The sequence below is a fragment of the Oncorhynchus masou genome, chromosome 28 (assembly GCF_036934945.1).
Source record: "Oncorhynchus masou masou isolate Uvic2021 chromosome 28, UVic_Omas_1.1, whole genome shotgun sequence".
NCBI lineage: Eukaryota > Metazoa > Chordata > Actinopteri > Salmoniformes > Salmonidae > Oncorhynchus > Oncorhynchus masou.
The window spans coordinates 7,690,078-7,709,923 of NC_088239.1; the positions used below are offsets into that span (position 1 = coordinate 7,690,078).

Sequence of the window (19,846 nt, forward strand, 5' to 3'; positions counted from 1 at the left end):
TGCAACTTTTCAGGGAAGTTTGGAACCAAAGGCCAGCTTAATAAAACAGAAGTTTGCATCCTGAAGCAGTAATTCCAAAAGGTTTTGGGACACTGAAAGTCCATGGAGGATAAGAGCACCTCTTCCCAGCTGCCCACTGCGCTGAGACAAGGAAACACTGTCACCACCGACAAATCTATGATATTAAGAATTTCAATAAGCATTTGTCTACGGCTGGCCATGCTTTCCACCTGGCTACCCCTACCCAACAGCTCTGCACCCCCCGCAGCAACTTGCCCAAGCCCCCCCCCCCTGCTTCTACTTCACCCAAATCCAGATAGCTGATGTTCTGAAAGAGCTGCAAAATCTGGATCCCTACAAATCACCTGGGCTAGACAATCTGGACCCTCTCTTTCTAAAATATCCCCCAAAATTGTTGCAACCCCTATTACTGGCCTGTTCAACCTCACTTTCGTAATGTCTGAGATCCCTAAAAATTGGAAAGCTGCCGCGGTCATCCCCCTCTTCAAAGGGGGAGGCACTCTAGACCCAAATTGTTATAGACCTATATCCATCCTGTCCTGCCTTTCTAAAGTCTTCGAAAGTCAAGTTAACAAACAGACCACCGACCATTTCGAATCCCATCGTACCTTCTCCACTATGCAATCTGGTTTCCGAGCTGATCATGGGTGCACCTCAGCCAAGCTCAAGGTCCTAAACGGTATCATAACCTCCATCGATAAAGGCGAGCCGTCTTTATCAACCTGGCCAAGACTTTCGACTCTGTCAATCACCACATTCTTATTGGCAGACTCGACAGCCTTGCTTTCTCATAAGACTGCCTTGCCTGGATCACCAACTACTTCTCAGATAGAGTTCAGTGTGTCAAATCAGAGGGCCTGTTGTCCGGACCTCTGGCAGTCTCTATGGGGGTGCCACAGGGTTCAATTCTTGGACCGACTCTCTTCTCTGTATACATCAATGAGGTCGCTCTTGCTGCTGGTGAGTCTCTGATCCACCTCTACGCAGACGACACCAGTCTGTATACTTCTGGCCCTTCTTTGGACACTGTTAACAACCCTCCAGGCAAGCTTCAATGCCATACAACTCTCCTTCCGTGGCCTCCAATTGCTCTTAAATACAAGTAAAACTAAATGCATGCTCTTCAACCGATCGCAACCCGCACCTACCCGCCTGTCCAACATCACTACTCTGGAAGGCTCTGATTTAGAATACGTGGACAACTACAAATACTTCGGTGTCTGGTTAGACTGTAAACTCTCCTTCCAGACCCATATCAAACATCTCCAATCCAAAGTTAAATCTAGAATTGGCTTCCTATTTCGCAACAAAGCATCCTTCACTCATGCTGCCAAACATAACCTTGTAAAACTGACCATCCTACCAATCCTCGACTTTGGCGATGTCATTTACAAAATAGCCTCCAATACCCTACTCAACAAATTGGATGCAGTCTATCACAGTGCCATCTGTTTTGTCACCAAAGCCCCATATACTACTCACCATTGCGACCTGTACGCTCTCGTTGGCTGGCCCTCGATTCATACTCGTCGCCAAACCCACTGGCTCCATGTCATCTACAAGACCCTGCTAGGTAAAGTCCCCCCTTATCTCAGCTCGCTGGTCACCATAGCATCTCCCACCTGTAGCACACGCTCCAGCAGGTATATCTCTCTAGTCACCCCCAAAACCAATTCTTTCTTTGGCCGCCTCTCCTTCCAGTTCTCTGCTGCCAATGACTGGAACGAACTACAAAAAGCACTGAAAATGGAAACACTTATCTCCCTCACTAGCTTTAAGCACCAACTGTCAGAGCAGCTCACAGATTACTGCACCTGTACATAGCCCACCTATATTTTAGCTCAAACAACTACCTCTTTCCCTACTGTATTTAATTTATTTATTTTGCTCCTTTGCACCCCATTTTTATTTCTACTTTGCACATTCTTCCATTGCAAATCTACCATTCCAGTGTTTTACTTGCTATATTGTATTTACTTTGCCACCATGGCCTTTTTTTGCATTTACCTCCCTTATCTCACCTCATTTGCTCACATCGTATATAGACTTGTTTATACTGTATTATTGACTGTATGTTTGTTTTGCTCCATGTGTAACTCTGTGTCGTTGTATGTGTCGAACTGCTTTGCTTTATCTTGGCCAGGTCGCAATTGTAAATGAGAACTTGTTCTCAACTTGCCTACCTGGTTAAATAAAGGTGAAATGAATAAAATAAATCAGTTATATGATTTATTTCAGGTTTATGAGTTATGAGTTATTATCAGTTATTTTAGTTTGGACAGCTATTTCAATATTTTCAGTTTTCAGTTATTACCTGTTGTTATTATCAGTTATTTCAGTTACACACAAGGCCATCCCTGCCTGCCATGGAGAATCAGCTTAACAAAACACATGCAATCCGTCAGACAAATGATAAGGCTTTGTTATCATATAGCTGTGCCTTACCTCAAACTGTTTGAAGAACATGGGTGTAAGCAGACTGTCCACTTCTCTTTCCTCCAATGGACTGAGGGAGGAGGAGTCTAACGGCCCAGCTCGGGGCTTCAGGGTCTTGGGCTTCTCTGGCGGGTCAGACAGGCCCTCTACACTGGCTGACTGGCCCATGAGGAGCAGGGACAGGACTGAGGCCCGGGCAGAGACAGTGGGGGAGTAGCAGATAGACCTGTGCTGGGCAGCAGGTCTGGGGCTGTGGGGCTTGGGGCTCATGGGTCTCACTGGGGTGTCTGGTGTAGCTACCATGCTAGACACTGTGCTCTCATAGCCTCCCCCTGGGGACCAGGACAGCTGATTGGCTAATGCAGCCAGGGAGGCGGGGCTCATGGGCGACAGGGGGCTGGATTCATTTGCGGGCGGAGCCTCAGAGTCTTGTGAATATGGCGGTCCGGAGTCTGAGAAGTTGATTGACAGGTCTTTGGGCGGGACTTTCCCTGGCCTCCTCTCGCTATCTAACTTGCAGCCCTGTGGGGTGTTGGCCTCGGACCTTCTTTGACTGTCCTGCAGGCGCCTCTTGGTGAAGTGGTCGGTGAGATTCAGAGCCCTGAGAGAAGAGGGGGACCCAGGGACACTGAGCACTGAGGCCGAGCGGGAAGCATAGTCACTGTGGATCTGTCTGGGCGTCCTCAAACCCCCACCGTCCTCTCCCTCGACCCCATCCCCGACCGGGACAGACAGGGTCCTCCTCACCAGCTCAGCCTCTTTGGCCCTCAGCCTCCTCCAGGACTGTTTGGTCCGCCCCACCTTCCCTTCATTCCCTGTCTCAATGCTCCCCTGCTCCTCCTCGTTCTCCTTATCCATGGAGCGAGACTCAAACATGCTGGATAGGGACTTGTGGGCCTGGGCGAAGCGCATGCGGAGGTTGAGGCTGTCAGAGCTCTTGCTCCTCTTGTAGCCGTGCAGGCCCTCGGGGGCCCCAGTCTGGTTGTGTCTGAGACCTCCGGGCTGGGAGGTCAGAGGGGTGTCTGGGTTGCTGGGCCCCTCCCTGAAGAGCAGGCGGACGTGGCGGGTGCGAGGCGTGGAGGGGAAGAAGCTGTAGTCCTCCTCCTCTGTCTCGTAGCAACCCACCGGACCAGAGGAGAAGGACTGCTGGACCGTCAAAAAGACACTGTCGTTGTCTGAGGCGTCTCCCCCCAGCTCCCTTCCCAGGCCCAGGTCGGGTGAGTCCCGGGGCGAGCTGTCCACCTTGGTGTTCTTCAGACTGTTCTTCTTCCTGAAGGAAGGCATCTTGGAGAAGACAGAGAACTTGGAGCTCTTGGTGCTCCCCGCCCGGCCTCCTTTAGACTTGCTCTTCATGGGTTTGTGGAGGTTGGCGTTCCCCCCTGAGACAGGCAGGATGGACTCTTCCGTCTCCTCACTGTTAGTGCTGGTGGTGTCAAAATCGTAGGACACAGAGGTGGGGGTGGGACTGGAGCATCTCTCGCTTCCCGAGGCGTCCCTGTCATTTGGTAAGGTCATGATCCTGGGGTCATCGGGGTCAAAGGTCGACAAGTCCAGCTGGTGCTCTGACGACTCGATACTGGACAAGTCCTCAGGGCGACACGAAGACGTGCTGAAAGTGGGCACATAGGATATGATGATGTCACCAGACAGAAGAACGGTGCCTCTGTCCTCCTCAGTGGGCCTTATCCTAACAATCTTTCTCCACTCCTTATCTTCCTCCTCATCCCCAGTCTCATCTTCCACTGTCCCAGAGTTGTCCAGGGAGTGGTCGGGATCAGCCTCTAGGATGGTTTCCAGGCTAGTAAGTGAGAGCAGGTTGAGACTGACGCCGGGATAGGGGTACCTCACGATCCTCACCTCACGATCCTGCTGCAGGAGGGTAGGGTGAGAGCTGGTCTGGAGGGAGGATCTGTATGAGCTGTCCTCCTCAGTAAACCAACTGTCCTCTAATCCTAAAGTCTCAGGTGAGTTGCTACACTCCTGTCTGTCTCTGTCCCAGGGAGGCTTGGGGGATTGGTGGGGAATGGGCTGCTGGCCCTTCTCCTTCTCTGCACTGTCCAATAGCAGGCTTCTGGTCTCCAGGTAGGAAGATAAGGGTTCAGAGAGGCCTGTGGTACTGTTTGCAGCACAATTAGCCTCCCTACACCCTGTAGTGTCTGTATGGTTAGAGATGTCTCCTCTACAGTCTGTAGTGTCTGTATGGTTAGAGATGTCTCCTCTCCAGTCTGTAGTGTCTGTATGGTTAGAGATGTCTCCTCTACAGTCTGTAGTGTCTGTATGGTTAGAGATGTCTCCTCTACAGTCTGTAGTGTCTGTATGGTTAGAGATGTCTCCTCTCCAGTCTGTATGTTTCTGATTAGGGGCGTCTCTGTAACCCTCTCTCTGAAGCCTCTCCAGCTCTTCCACCTCAGCCAGGCTGAAGGGATACTCATCCTCCAGCCAGGACACGGCTGAGTCATCACTGCACCAGTAAGGGTGGTAGTCCACGAGGGACAGGAACTTCTCAGAATCCTCAGGGGGGTCTTCAAGAGCTCTGTCCAGGGTCTCATTGGTCTCCCCCAGGAATTTTGAGGTTAACGTTGCGGGCTCGGTCAGGGAAGGGGTCTCACCATCAGTTTTATCCCCACACTCCTTTGACCTGCTCTGGTGGGCTACCTTTATCTCTACCTCAGAGGTCCACTGCTCTGGCACCTGACCCCTCGTACAGAGAGACCCTGAACACAACCTTTCACTGGCCTTGGTGTGGTTGTTGGAGTCAGAGAGGGAGGACAGAGAAAGGATTGAGGGTGGCACAGGGCAGGGAGAGGGAGGCTCAGGGATCCTGTGGTGGATCTCTAGGTGATCCCGGCGGCTATGGACTTGTTCTTTACACACAGGAGAGTCTGTTCCCACGACAACAGGAGAGTCTGTTCCCACGATAACAGGAGAGTCTGTTCCCACGATAACAGGAGAGTCTGTTCCCACGACAACAGGAGAGTCTGTTCCCACGATAACAGGAGAGTCTGTTCCCACGACAACAGGAGAGTCTGTTCCCACGACAACAGGAGAGTCTGTTCCATCGACAACAGGAGAGTCTGTTCCCACGATAACAGGAGAGTCTGTTCCCACGACAACAGGAGAGTCTGTTCCTATGGTAACAGAAAGGTCTGCTCCCACAGTTATCTCTATCCTCCTCAGTGGTACAGTCTCCTGATCTAAGGCAGGTGGTTCTGTGCTGTCTCCCTGAAGAGGCTCAGTCTCTGTAGGTTGGTTTGACCCTTGGCCTATGTCACTAGAAACACCCTGTGTGCAGAGATCAACATACAGATCACTAGTGATCTCTACGAAGACTCCTGTAGGACTGTAGGGGAATATAGCATCCTCTGTCTCCTCTGTGCTTGACAGCCCAACATGCTCAGAGTCAGTGTCTGTATGGTCAGAGAACTCTGCTGTTTTAACAGTGTTTGGCCGTGCTGATTCAGGGCAGGATGTGCTTTCTACCGCCTGTTCCTGTTGACTGTAAACATGACAATCTTCTTCTTCCTCCTCCTCTCTCACCCCGGACAGGGAATGGGTTGGTCCTGTCCTGTCCTCTCTAGTCGAGGTCTTTGATAACAGCTGTGAGTGTTCTGAGTCTTCTGATCCTGACCTGTCAGAGGGAGGCGGCCAGTCTATGTGGGGGAGGGAGCGTGGGTGGGTGGGCAGGCATTCCTCACTCCACCCCACAGCGTCAGACTTGGGATGAGCAGAAGCAGGCTGGAGCTCTACGGAGGTATAACCTTCCCCCAGCCAGCCCTCATCCCTCGTACTCTCCCCAGGTGAGTGCTCACTGTCCCTGGGTGTCTCTGTGCTGGAGCCCCTCTGGTCCTGGAGCTCAGGGATTAGGCCTTGGGTTTGAACGGCATCCTTCTTCGGTGGTCGTGAACTAACGCTCTGTGTTCGTATCTCTGTCATTCCTTCAACGCCCAGCCCAGGAGCTGGGACCGGTGAGGCTAACTCGGATTCCAATTGGTTGATCCCCTTCCTGTTTTGCGATGGTGAGAGAGACAGATCAGGTGACAGGGCGTTGGAAAGAGGTATGGGCCCACGGGTGTCTAGCAAGGGAGGAAGTCCCACCTCTACAGGAAGTCCCACCTCAAAAGGATGTCCAGCCTCCACGGAAGACATGATTGAACAGAACCCATTCCCCATCTCCTCTGTCCCCGACGGTTCAGGTGGCTCTGCTGAGTTTCTGGTTGTGACACACACCTTGTGCTCTTCCTGGCAGTGGGCACATGATCCGCATGCCTCAACGTGAGTCTTTGTAGCACTGAGGAAGGTCTGAGGCTGGGTCTTTGTGACAGGTCCGTTGGGGATACCCACACATGGACTGGCTGAATGGAACTTCCCTGTGGTTTCTAAACTGTGTGGTGCTGGGTTGTATTTCACTGTGGTGGGTGGACTCCTCCTCTCTGTCTCTGTGGTGGGTGGACTACTCCTCTCTGTCTCTGAGGTGGGTGGACTACTCCTCTCTGTGGTGGGTGGACTACTCCTCTCTGTGGTGGGTGGACTAGTCCTCTCTGTGGTGGGTGGACTAGTCCTCTCTGAGGTGGGTGGACTACTCTCTGTCTCTGAGGTGGGTGGACTACTCTTTGCCTCTGTGGTGGGTGGACTACTCCTCTCTGTCTCTGTGGTGGGTGGACTAGTCCTCTCTGTGGTGGGTGGACTAATCCTCTCTGAGGTGGGTGGACTCCTCCTCTCTGAGGTGGGTGGACTACTCTCTGTCTCTGAGGTGGGTGGACTACTTTTTGCCTCTGTGGTGGGTGGACTACTCCTCTCTGTCTCTGTGGTGGGTGGACTAGTCCTCTCTGTGGTGGGTGGACTAGTCCTCTCTGTTTCTGTGGTGGGTGGACTACTCCTCTCTGTGGTGGGTGGACTCCTCCTCTCTGAGGTGGGTGGACAACTCCTCTCTGTGGTGGGTGGACTCCTCCTCTCTGAGGTGGGTGGACTCCTCCTCTCTGAGGTGGGTGGACTACTCCTCTCTGTGGTGGGTGGACTCCTCCTCTCTGAGGTGGGTGGACAACTCCTCTCTGAGGTGGGTGGACTACTCTCTGTCTCTGAGGTGGGTGGACTACTCCTCTCTGTCTCTGTGGTGGGTGGACTACTCCTCTCTGTCTCTGTGGTGGGTGGACTCCTCCTCTCTGTCTCTGTGGTGGGTGGACTACTCCTCTCTGTATCTGTGGTGGGTGGACTACTCCTCTCTGTCTCTGTGGTGGGTGGACTCCTCCTCTCTGTGGTGGGTGGACTACTCCTCTCTGTGGTGGGTGGACTAGTCCTCTCTGTGGTGGGTGGACTCCTCCTCTCTGTGGTGGGTGGACTAGTCCTCTCTGTGGTGGGTGGACTACTCCTCTCTGTCTCTGTGGTGGGTGGACTAGTCCTCTCTGTGGTGGGTGGACTAATCCTCTCTGAGGTGGGTGGACTCCTCCTCTCTGAGGTGGGTGGACTACTCTCTGTCTCTGAGGTGGGTGGACTACTTTTTGCCTCTGTGGTGGGTGGACTACTCCTCTCTGTCTCTGTGGTGGGTGGACTAGTCCTCTCTGTGGTGGGTGGACTAGTCCTCTCTGTTTCTGTGGTGGGTGGACTACTCCTCTCTGTGGTGGGTGGACTCCTCCTCTCTGAGGTGGGTGGACAACTCCTCTCTGTGGTGGGTGGACTCCTCCTCTCTGAGGTGGGTGGACTCCTCCTCTCTGAGGTGGGTGGACTACTCCTCTCTGTGGTGGGTGGACTCCTCCTCTCTGAGGTGGGTGGACAACTCCTCTCTGAGGTGGGTGGACTACTCTCTGTCTCTGAGGTGGGTGGACTACTCCTCTCTGTCTCTGTGGTGGGTGGACTACTCCTCTCTGTCTCTGTGGTGGGTGGACTCCTCCTCTCTGTCTCTGTGGTGGGTGGACTACTCCTCTCTGTATCTGTGGTGGGTGGACTACTCCTCTCTGTCTCTGTGGTGGGTGGACTCCTCCTCTCTGTGGTGGGTGGACTACTCCTCTCTGTGGTGGGTGGACTAGTCCTCTCTGTGGTGGGTGGACTCCTCCTCTCTGTGGTGGGTGGACTAGTCCTCTCTGTGGTGGGTGGACTACTCCTCTCTGTCTCTGTGGTGGGTGGACTAGTCCTCTCTGTCTCTGTGGTGGGTGGACTAGTCCTCTCTGTGGTGGGTGGACTAGTCCTCTCTGTGGTGGGTGGACTACTCCTCTCTGTGATGGGTGGACTAGTCCTCTCTGTCTCTGTGGTGGGTGGACTCCTCCTCTCTGTGGTGGGTGGACTACTCCTCTCTGTGGTGGGTGGACTACTCCTCTCTGTGGTGGGTGGACTCCTCCTCTCTGTGGTGGGTGGACTACTCCTCTCTGCCTCTGTGGTGGGTGGCCTACTCCTCTCTGTGCGTTGTGTGTCCATACAGATTGTGTCTGTGGTGTGTGTTTCTGTACTGGGCTCTGCAATAATTTCACAGTATGTGTCTGATTTGGCTGTTTTGTGTGTGAGTCTGCGGTGTGTGTCTGGTTTGGCTGTGTTGTGTGTGTCTATGCAGTGTGTCTTTGTTGTGTTGTGTGTGTCTATGCAGTGTGTCTCTGTTGCGTTGTGTGTGTCTATGCAGTGTGTCTCTGTTGCGTTGTGTGTGTCTATGCAGTGTGTCTCTGTTGCGTTGTGTGTGTCTATGCAGTGTGTCTCTGTTGCGTTGTGTGTGTCTATGCAGTGTGTCTCTACAATGTGCTGGTTGTGTTTCACCTGTCTGTTGGTACTACACTTATTCTGGCTGGCAAGGCTTACCTGCTCCAGGTGACTGCTGTGTATTTGTGAATTATGTTTCTCTACACTGTGCAGAGTGGACAGCAGATATATATGTTGTATATCCATGCTATGTTGATTACATATCCCTGTGTTGGCTAACCCTGTGCTCTCTTTCCCTGTTCTACCTGTGTTGGGTAACCCTGTGCTCTCTTTCCCTGTTCTACCTGTGTTGGGTAACCCTGGGCTCTCTTTCCCTGTTCTACCTGTGTTGGCTAACCCTGTGCTCTCTTTCCCTGTTCTACCTGTGTTGGCTAACCCTGTGCTCTCTTTCCCTGTTCTACCTGTGTTGGGTAACCCTGGGCTCTCTTTCCCTGTTCTACCTGTGTTGGCTAACCCTGTGCTCTCTTTCCCTGTTCTACCTGTGTTGGGTAACCCTGTGCTCTCTTTCCCTGTTCTACCTGTGTTGGGTAACCCTGGGCTCTCTTTCCCTGTTCTACCTGTGTTGGCTAACCCTGTGCTCTCTTTCCCTGTTCTACCTGTGTTGGGTAACCCTGTGCTCTCTTTCCCTGTTCTACCTGTGTTGGGTAACCCTGGGCTCTCTTTCCCTGTTCTACCTGTGTTGGCTAACCCTGTGCTCTCTTTCCCTGTTCTACCTGTGTTGGCTAACCCTGTGCTCTCTTTCCCTGTTCTACCTGTGTTGGCTAACCCTGTGCTCTCTTTCCCTGTTCTACCTGTGTTGGCTAACCCTGTGCTCTCTTTCCCTGTTCTACCTGTGTTGGCTAACCCTGGGCTCTCTTTCCCTGTTCTACCTGTGTTGGCTAACCCTGTGCTCTCTTTCCCTGTTCTACCTGTGTTGGCTAACCCTGTGCTCTCTTTCCCTGTTTTACCTGTGTTGGCTAACGCTGTGCACCATTTCTCTGTGCTGCTCTGCGTTTGTGTCTCTGTGCTGTTTCTCTGTGTAAACGTTTCTGTGCTTTGTGAGATGTCGAGCTGGTGTCCGGCTGGGCAATTTTGTCTGTGGGACTCTGTCTGGTGTATTAGTGTTTTCTGATGACCGTTGATTTGAGTGACATGAACCACTGTGCTGTGTTTCTCTGTGCTACGCTGGGGTTCTGTCTCTGTGCTGTGTTTCTCTGTGCTACGCTGGGGTTCTGCCTCTGTGCTGTGTTTGTGTTGCTTCTTCTCTGTGAGTTTCTCTGTGCTGTGTTGTTGGTTATGAATCTCGACGCTGTATTTTTCTGTGTTCATGTATGTGTTTGTTATCTCTGTGTTGCAAGGCTGACTCTGTGCTGTATCTGTGCTGGGCTGTTTCTCTGTGCTGGGCTGTTTCTCTGTGCTGCGTCTGCATACGTGAGTCTCTGTGTTCTCTGTGCTGTGGTTGTGCTGGCTCCTCTCTGCTGTGTGTCTGGCTCTGCAGTGCCCAGCGGTGTGGTGGCTGTTGTTCTTCCATCCCGTGTGTACGTCCTCCACCCCCAGTGTGGCAGACAGAGAGTCCTCGCTGCAGTCCGCGCTCAGGTCCGACAGCGTGTCACACAACGTGTCACTGTTCCATGAACACGAGTCAAAGTACTCCTCCGACGAGGGGATGTCACTCCCACCTCCGCTCCACTTCCTCGCCTCGTCCTGGCTCCAGTCTTGGGGGTCGCCGGGTCCCAAATCCCCCTCCTCCACCTCTAATTGTAATCCCTCTGTGTTCTGCAGTCCCTCTGAGTCCTCAAGAGCTTCCTGGGTCTGCAGAGAGAGAAAAAGAAGAGAGATAGGCTTTCCGCTGGTAACTTAACACTGCTAAGAGTCTGATAGCAATAAGATGATCTTGTAGAGGCTCAGATAACTCTACATACAACACAGTACATTCCGTAAATTAGAGAGATATAGTGTCAGGCCCTGATGCCTTCAGTAAATCAGAGAGATGTAACATCAGGCCCCGATGCCTTCAGTAAATCAGAGAGATATAACATCAGGCCCCAATGCCTTCAGTAAATCAGAGAGATATAACATCAGGCCCCAATGCCTTCAGTAAATCAGAGAGATATAACATCAGGCCCCAATGCCTTCAGTAAATCAGAGAGATATAACATCAGGCCCCGATGCCGTCAGTAAATCAGAGAGATATAACATCAGGCCCCGATGCCTTCAGTAAATCAGAGAGATATAGCATCAGGCCCCAATGCCTTCAGTAAATCAGAGAGATATAACATCAGGCCCCAATGCCTTCAGTAAATCAGAGAGATATAGCATCAGGCCCCAATGCCTTCAGTAAATCAGAGAGATATAGCATCAGGCCCCAATGCCTTCAGTAAATCAGAGAGATATAACATCAGGCCCCGATGCCTTCAGTAAATCAGAGAGATATAACATCAGGCCCCGATGCCTTCAGTAAATCAGAGAGATATAACATCAGGCCCCGATGCCTTCAGTAAATCAGAGAGATATAACATCAGGCCCCAATGCCTTCAGTAAATCAGAGAGATATAACATCAGGCCCCAATGCCTTCAGTAAATCAGAGAGATATAACATCAGGCCCCAATGCCTTCAGTAAATCAGAGAGATATAACATCAGGCCCCAATGCCTTCAGTAAATCAGAGAGATATAACATCAGGCCCCAATGCCTTCAGTAAATCAGAGAGATATAACATCAGGCCCCAATGCCTTCAGTAAATCAGAGAGATATAACATCAGGCGCTGGGAAGGTACAGTTGACGAGGAGCCTGGCATAAAAAGGAGCAACATGTTTCTCTCTAATTACTGTCAAAACATCTCCTCCACCTGGGAAAAGCTGGCAGAGGACAAATAATGGATCTATCTACATACACTACGTGGACAAAAGTATGTGGACACCTGTTCGACGAACATCTCATTCCAAAATCATGGGCATTAATATGAGGTCGTTCCCCCCTTGGCTACTATAACAGCCTCCTCTCTTCTGGAAAGGCTTTCCACTAGATGTTGGAACATTGCTGCGGGGACTTGCTTCCATTCGGCCACAGCATTAGTGAGGTCGGGTACTGATGTTGGGCGATTAGGCCTGGCTCGCAATAGGTGTTCAAATTCATCCCAAAGGTGATCAATGGGGTTGAGGTCAGGGCTCTGTGCAAGCAGTCAAGTTCTTCCACACCCATCTCAAAAAAACATTAGTGTATGGACCTCACTTTGTGCACAGCGGCATTGCAATGCTGAAACAGGAAAGGGCCTTCCTCAAACTGTTGCCACAAAGTTGGAAGCACAGAATTGTCTAGAATGTCATTGTGGGGGCCTAGCCCAAACCATGAAAAACAGCCCCAGACCATTATTCCTCCTCCTCCAAGTTTTACAGTTTGCACTATGCATTGGGGCAGGTAGCGTCCTCTTGGCATCTGCCAAACCCAGATTCGTCCATCAGACTGCCAGATGGTGAAGCGTTATTCATCACTCCAGAGAATGCGTTTCCACTGCTCCAGTCCAAAGATGGAAGCTTTACACCACTCTAACTGACGCTAGGCATTGCGCATGGTGATCTCACAGGCTGACTACACTGCCCTCGTCACGTACGCGAGCGTTGCAAAATAAATTTAGAAATCTGTTATTCAATTATTGCACCCACACTGCTCGTGCGCGCGTCGACAATCGTCTGCGTTGCCCAGGGCTAAAGTAGAATCACAATCAGTTCTATTTCTGATGCAGATCACACTGCAAGTCCTGCCTCCCATCTCCTAATTGGTTAATAGAAGCAGGTACCCACGTGCCATCTCCTCATTGGTTATACCCACGTGGGTGACTGAAAGACGAACGAGGTCAGTGGCAGTAATGCACCTAATTTATGAAAGTTGCCAATCGCAATAAAAAAGTCAAGAGAAGAAAAATCCTGGAAGGAAGAGCGATGACTAGAAATGATTCAGTTGACCGTTTTATGTGTGGATGAATTGGCGGAGTAGAGGACCTTATGCTCTTCAGGTAAAATAACAACTCAATGTTTATATCCCAGGACAAATTAGCTAGCAACAGCAAGCTAACTAGCTAAATTGCCATAAATGTTTAATGCTTTTCTACCTGTCCCCAAATTAATACAATTAGTTCAGAGCTTGTTTTCTTTAAACCTACGTGTTGTGATCGCGTTTAAATTAATTAATGCACGATGGCGCACGCGCGCAACCGGTTTGGGTTCAGTGAATTGCTTGTGCTCGGCCATGGAAACCCATTTCATGAAGCTACCACCGAACAGTTATTGTGCTGACATTGGCAGTTTGGAACTCGGTAGTGAGTGTTGCATCCGAGGACAGACGATTTACTCGCTACGTGCTTCAGCACTCATGGTCCTATTCTGTGAGCTTGTGTGGCCACTTCGCTGCTGAGTCGTTGTTGCTCTTCAACGTTTCCACTTCATAATATCAACACATACAGCTGACCGGGGCTCGAGCAGAAACCTCACGAACTGACTTGTTTGAAAGGTGGCATCTTACGACGGTGGCCATTCTACTGCCAATGTTTGTCTATGGAGATTGCATGGCTGTGTGCTTGATTTTTATACACCTGCCAGCAACGGGTGTGGCTAAAATAGCCAGATCCACTAATTTGAAGGGGTGTCCACATACTTTTGGCCATGTAGTGTAACCATTACTGCAGAAGCCACTACACATCCATATTAAAGGTTTGAAAACACGGCTGTGTAGTCTCTCTCTCTCTCTCTCTCTCTCTCTCTCTCTCTCTCTCTCTCTCTCTCTCTCTCTCTCTCTCAAACCCCTTCTCATTCAATGTACATTTACATTCTACAAACATACTGTGCAAACACACTTTACGTTCAAAAATGACAATCACTTGCTCTGTGAAAAGAAAAATGCAAAAGTTAACAACACAGTAGTTATCAAGATGAAGCCTTCGCTAATGTCACACACACGCTAAAGATAAGCCTGAGGATAAGGCTGAAGATAAGGATGAAGATAAGGCTGAAGATAAGGCTGAAGATAAGGCTGAAGATAAGGCTGAAGATAAGGCTGAAGATAAGGCTGAAGATAAGGCTGAACTTAAGGCTGAAGATAAGTCTGCACTTAAGGCTGAAGATAAGTCTGCACTTAAGGCTGAAGATAAGGCTGAAGATAAGGCTGAAGATAAGGCTGAAGATAAGGCTGAAGATAAGGCTGAAGATAATGCTAAAGGTAAGGCTGAAGATAAGGCTGAAGATAAGGCTGAAGATAAGGCTGAAGATAAGGATGAAGATAAGGATGAAGATAAGGCTGAAGATAAGGCTGAAGATAAGGCTGAAGATAAGGCTGAAGATAAGGCTGAAGATAATGATGAAGATAAGGCTAAAGGTAAGGCTAAAGGTAAGGCTAAAGGTAAGGCTGAAGATAAGGCTGAAGATAAGGCTGAAGATAAGTCTGAACTTAAGGCTGAAGATAAGTCTGCACTTAAGGCTAAAGATAAGGCTGAAGATAAGGCTGAAGATAAGGCTGAAGATAAGGATGAAGATAAGGCTAAAGGTAAGGCTGAAGATAAGGCTGAAGATAAGGCTGAAGATAAGGCTGAAGATAAGGCTGAAGATATGGCTGAAGATAAGGATGAAGATAAGGATGAAGATAAAGGATGAAGATAAGGCTAAAGGTAAGGCTGAAGATAAGGCTGAAGATAAGGCTGAAGATAAGGCTGAAGATAAGGCTGAACTTAAGGCTGAAGATAAGTCTGCACTTAAGGCTAAAGATAAGGCTGAAGATAAGGCTGAAGATAAGGCTGAAGATAAGGCTGAAGATAAGGCTGAAGGTAAGGCTAAAGGTAAGGCTGAAGATAAGGCTGAAGATAAGGCTGAAGATAAGGCTGAAGATAAGGCTGAAGATAAGGCTGAAGGTAAGGCTGAAGATAAGGCTGAAGATAAGTCTGAACTTAAGGCTGAAGATAAGGCTGAAGATAAGGCTGAAGATAAGGCTGAAGATAAGGCTGAAGATAAGGCTGAAGATAAGGCTGAAGATAAGGCTGAAGGTAAGGCTGAAGGTAAGGCTGAAGATAAGGCTGAAGATAAGTCTGAACTTAAGGCTGAAGATAAGGCTGAAGATAAGGCTGAAGATAAGGCTGAAGATAAGGCTGAAGGTAAGGCTGAAGGTAAGGCTGAAGATAAGGCTGAAGATAAGGCTGAAGATAAGGCTGAAGATAAGGCTGAAGATAAGGCTAAAGGTAAGGCTGAAGATAAGGCTGAAGATAAGGCTGAAGATAAGGCTAAAGGTAAGGTTGAAGATAAGGCTGAAGATAAGGCTAAAGATAAGGCTGAAGATAAGTCTGAACTTAAGGCTGAAGATAAGTCTGCACTTAAGGCTAAAGATAAGGCTGAAGATAAGGCTGAAGATAAGGCTGAAGATAAGGCTGAAGATAAGGCTGAAGATAAGGCTGAAGATACGGCTGAAGATAAGGCTGAAGATAAGGCTAAAGATAAGGCTAAAGATAAGGCTAAAGATAAGGCTGAAGATAAGGATGAAGATAAGGCTAAAGATAAGGCTAAAGATATGGCTGAAGATAAGGCTGAAGATAAGGATGAAGATAAGGCTGAAGATAAGGCTGAACAGAAAGTTTTCCTGCGCTGTAACTTACGCTCCCGAGTCCCACAATCACAGCTGTTTCCACCACCACAGTGTAGAGGCTTTCAATAACCCAGCTGAGCACTGCTCCCATGGCCCCTCACACGCAATGGAACACACGATGACATACACTCCTCCGTACAGTCCTCTGTACACTCCTCCGTCCCTCACGCCTTCACTCTACACCGCCCGCTCTTCCCTCTCCTCCTCTCTCCACTCCTCTCTTCTCCCTCCACTTTTTGTCTCTTGGTCTATGTTCCATCGCCTATCCTCCTGAGTAAGCCGCAGAGCCCTGTGAAGGGGGGATGGAGGTGAGGTGGAGGAGGGTGGGTCTTAGATTACAGGGATGTCACTCTTCCTCTCCGGACTTGGGCTACCCGTGGCGACCCGCCCTGAGAAATAGAGGGGCGAGTCCCCAAACAGACGACAGAAGGTACGGCTCGAGGAGTGCCTCTGCCTCTTGAACTGCTGAATATAAAGACACTTGTAGCAGTTAGCTGTAGAATAATCTGCCCTGGCTGTGGAGGCGGGGCTGGCTGTGGAGGCGGGGCAGGAAATCACACCAATGAGACAAGACACTAAGAAGCCAGGCAGCTTTATAAATAGATTTGGAGCAATGATGGACAGACTCAATGCATGAATGCAGACAGTAGGACTGACTACTTAAATAGTTAAATACGTACTTTACCTAACTACACTCTAACCAACAGACTATGTAAATACATACATGACCTAACTACACTCTAACCAACGGACTATGTAAATACGTACTTTACCTAACTACACTCTAACCAACGGACTATGTACATAGACAGCCTCTGCCAAAAGCTGTCATCAAGGCAAAGGGTGGCTACTTTGAATAATCTAAAATCTAAAATATATTTTGATTTGTTTAACACTTTTTGGTTAGTACATGATTCCATATGTGTTATTTCATATTTTTGATGTCTTCACTATTATTCTACAGTGTAGAAAATAGTACAGATAAAGAGAAACCCTAGAATGTGTTGTTGTGTCCAAACTTTTGACTGGTACTGTATGTTTTTCAACTCTGCTGTGATGTTTCAACAAAGTTCTGAACCTTTCTATTCTCATAGTTTAAAAATAAATACAAAAATCTAAGAGTATTATTATTTTATTGATTGATTGACTACGACTTTTTAAATCACTCAGCAGTGCTATTTGCAGAGTTAGCTCCAGATAAATGTTGCAATTCTTCAGCCATTCATGAACCTTTGACCAAAAACAAGCTACATATGTGACTCGTTTCAGGAAACGAGGCGTATGTCGCAAGTCACGACTTCACATTTCAACGTTTAAAATATATATATATATTTAATCAAAATGCTTTTTTTTGGCAGAAGTGCCTTAATAACGACCTTGTATTTTTGTATTTTTTTTATTTTTTTTGACCTTTATTTTACTAGGCAAGTAGGTTAAGAACAAATTCTTATTTTCAATGACGGCCTAGGAACAGTGGGTTAACTGCCTGTTCAGGAGCAGAACGACAGATTTGTACCTTGTCATGTTTGAGCTGGTCAGTCTGTGTTTGTAATCCTGTCGAACGCGGCTTTTAAATGTTTTTATTGTGTAGTGGAGCTGCATAAATGTTGCTCTCCACTTTCTGGAGGATAGAGTTTTGAAATCAGTGGAATTAGCTAAAGAGAAGGAGAAAGCACCTGTCTCCAGATTATATCTTCAAACTCAGGGCAACCATGGCATGGCATCCGTGAGACGCGTCCATCATGCATGATGAAATATACGGGTAAGATTGTAGCAAGCCAATGCTAGACTTTTTCAGATATTACACGTTTCTGATTTTGACAGAAATGGTTTCATTTCAAGCTTAAATGTACTGTTAGCTAGGTAGCTAACGTTAGCTAGCTGGCTCCCTAGCTAGCGTTACATGTATGACGTTATTATTTGTATCCCAGAACTGTTTGCGTTGCAAGTTAGAGCCTAATGTTAGCTAGCTAACATTGAACCTGGTCCCGTTGGTTAGCTCCCAGCAGATTCATGCAGGGTAGTAACAACCTGACTTGTGTTCTTACACATCGTTAACCTAGCTAGCCAGCTACATGTCGTAAGCTAAAGTGTACAACACCTGTTACAACACCCGTTGAATATGGTCGGTGTCAGTCAACGTCGGCAAAAAAGCGTAATGAAATTGTTGTCGACAAAGAGGAGCTCTTCACTAGACACCAAAACATTCAAAGGCCATTTTCACAAAAGTGAGTTTACAAGTTTTCAACTTTCAAAGGAGAATTACTTTCCCATTGTTCCTCAAAAGTGCCGTGTATGATATACCATTTTGTAGCTCTGAGTCTCTACTTTTATCCAATGTAAAAAAAAAAACATTACAAATGTTGCTCCATAAGACCGAATCCAGGTGGTGAGTCACATTTGAACAGTACCAAAACAAATTATCTAATGATTCTGTCTCTTCGCTGCAAAATCTGCAGAGTTGGGATGGTTGTGTGTCCCCCCCATATAATAATTTAAATAGAAAAACAAAGTTTTCATTCCAGCTTAGTTTTGTGTATCAGTTCATAAACCGTGTGCCATGGAATCGGTACATTGAAAATAACTTCCCAACTATCTTGCAATCTATATGTCACAGTTGTCAACTGTTTGATCCTTAAATGAATCTCGTATACTTGTTTAGTATCACAATTTTCTTTAACCGATTTTGGTCTTTAACGCAGGGCAGATGGACGAGTTCCCCCTTCCACTTGCCTCTTCTATTTTTGCAGTAATGCTGCAATTCGTTTGTTGTTATTTTGAGCAGAGCAGATGTTTTTTGTATATTTTTGTTAGCTGCATGTGTGACATAACTCCACCTGTCCTATTTATGATATAATTTTTAAAGATTATACCTTTTTTAAATGAATTAGTATATTTGAGTTTAACCATACTATTTGTTGTATTATTTGTTCCGTCTTTTCTGGTGGATTAAACTGAAATTGCAACCAACTTTCTATGGTTTGTTTTAAAAATTGCGATATTTTGGAGAGAATTTCATTTTCAAATAACCGAGAGTGAGAGGTTGCAATCTGATAAAGGAAAGAAGGCCATTCTTGAACATGGGGTGAGACATTCTTACTAATCTGCTAGAGAACCAGTTCGGATTTAAGTATAACCTTTGTATGACTGAAGTAAATAGGCACGTTTATATAAATAGGCACGTTTAATTTGGTCTGTCTTGCCGTTCCAAATGAAATTGAATATCTTTTGCTCATATAGTTTTTAAAAAAACAAGTCGCTAGGTATAGGGAAGGCAGTATTCAAATAGATCAACTGGGATATGACTAAAGAGTTAATCATGGGGATTTTTCCACAAATAGACAGGTATTTTCCTTTCCACAGTAGCAAGATCTTACCTATTTTTGCTAACTTTCTATTAAAATGAACTGTAATGAGAATTTCTTTCTTTCAGGACATGAAAACCGAGTATGTCCACTTCACCTTCAGACCATGTTATTGGTAAACTACAAGGTAATGTAAAAGCTATATTTTTTGTGATCCAATATGTAGTACACATCTATCTATCTAATGCACATCTATCATCATTTGGTCGTAATCCAGAGTGGTTAGAAAAATTACCTAGATCCTCTGAGTCTAGTGTCTAGAGTCTGAGGAGGGATCCAAATTGTGGATTTAAAAGTAAACATGAATCGTCAACGTACAAGGACACCTTTGTTTTTAAGCCCTGGATTTCTAGCCCTGGATTTCTAGGCCCTTATTGTTGGTGGATCTGATTTAAATAGCTAAGATTTCGATAGCCATAATAAATAGATATGCCGATAGTGGACAACCTTGTTTTGCTCATCTGAACAATTGAATACTTTCTGAGAAGTAGCCATTATTTACTATTTTACACCTGGGGTTATTATACATAACTCTAAACCATTGTGTAAGAGATTCTACAAAATTCTAATTTTCCAGGCATTTATATATAAATTCCAGTCGTACATTATCAAAAGCCTTTTCAAAATCAGATTTTTCATAGTGTTCTATTGTTTCCAGTACTTGTCTTATATTACCTCCAATGTATCATCCATGTAAAAAATCTATCTGATTAGGATGAATAATATCTGACAATGCCTGTTTAAT

At 47.5% G+C, this 19,846-nt stretch overlaps 2 protein-coding genes across 2 annotated transcripts in view; both read right to left on the minus strand.

Moving 5' to 3' along the window:
- LOC135517132 (rho guanine nucleotide exchange factor 4-like) overlaps nt 1–6,937 on the minus strand; it is a 122,571-nt gene extending 115,634 nt beyond the window's left edge. Inside the window, exon 1 of the mRNA XM_064941163.1 lies at nt 2,467–6,937. Within this exon, the coding sequence (XP_064797235.1) occupies nt 2,467–6,627 (4,161 nt within the window). The 5' untranslated portion in view covers nt 6,628–6,937. The remainder of the gene's footprint in view (nt 1–2,466) is intronic.
- Nucleotides 6,647–19,846, minus strand: part of LOC135518484 (uncharacterized) — a 51,955-nt gene continuing 38,755 nt past the window's right edge. The window contains exons 2-3 of the mRNA XM_064943656.1: nt 8,760–10,926; nt 6,647–6,696 (exon numbers count right to left, since the gene is read on the minus strand). Of these exons, the coding sequence (XP_064799728.1) occupies nt 6,647–6,696; nt 8,760–10,926 (2,217 nt within the window). The remainder of the gene's footprint in view (nt 6,697–8,759; nt 10,927–19,846) is intronic.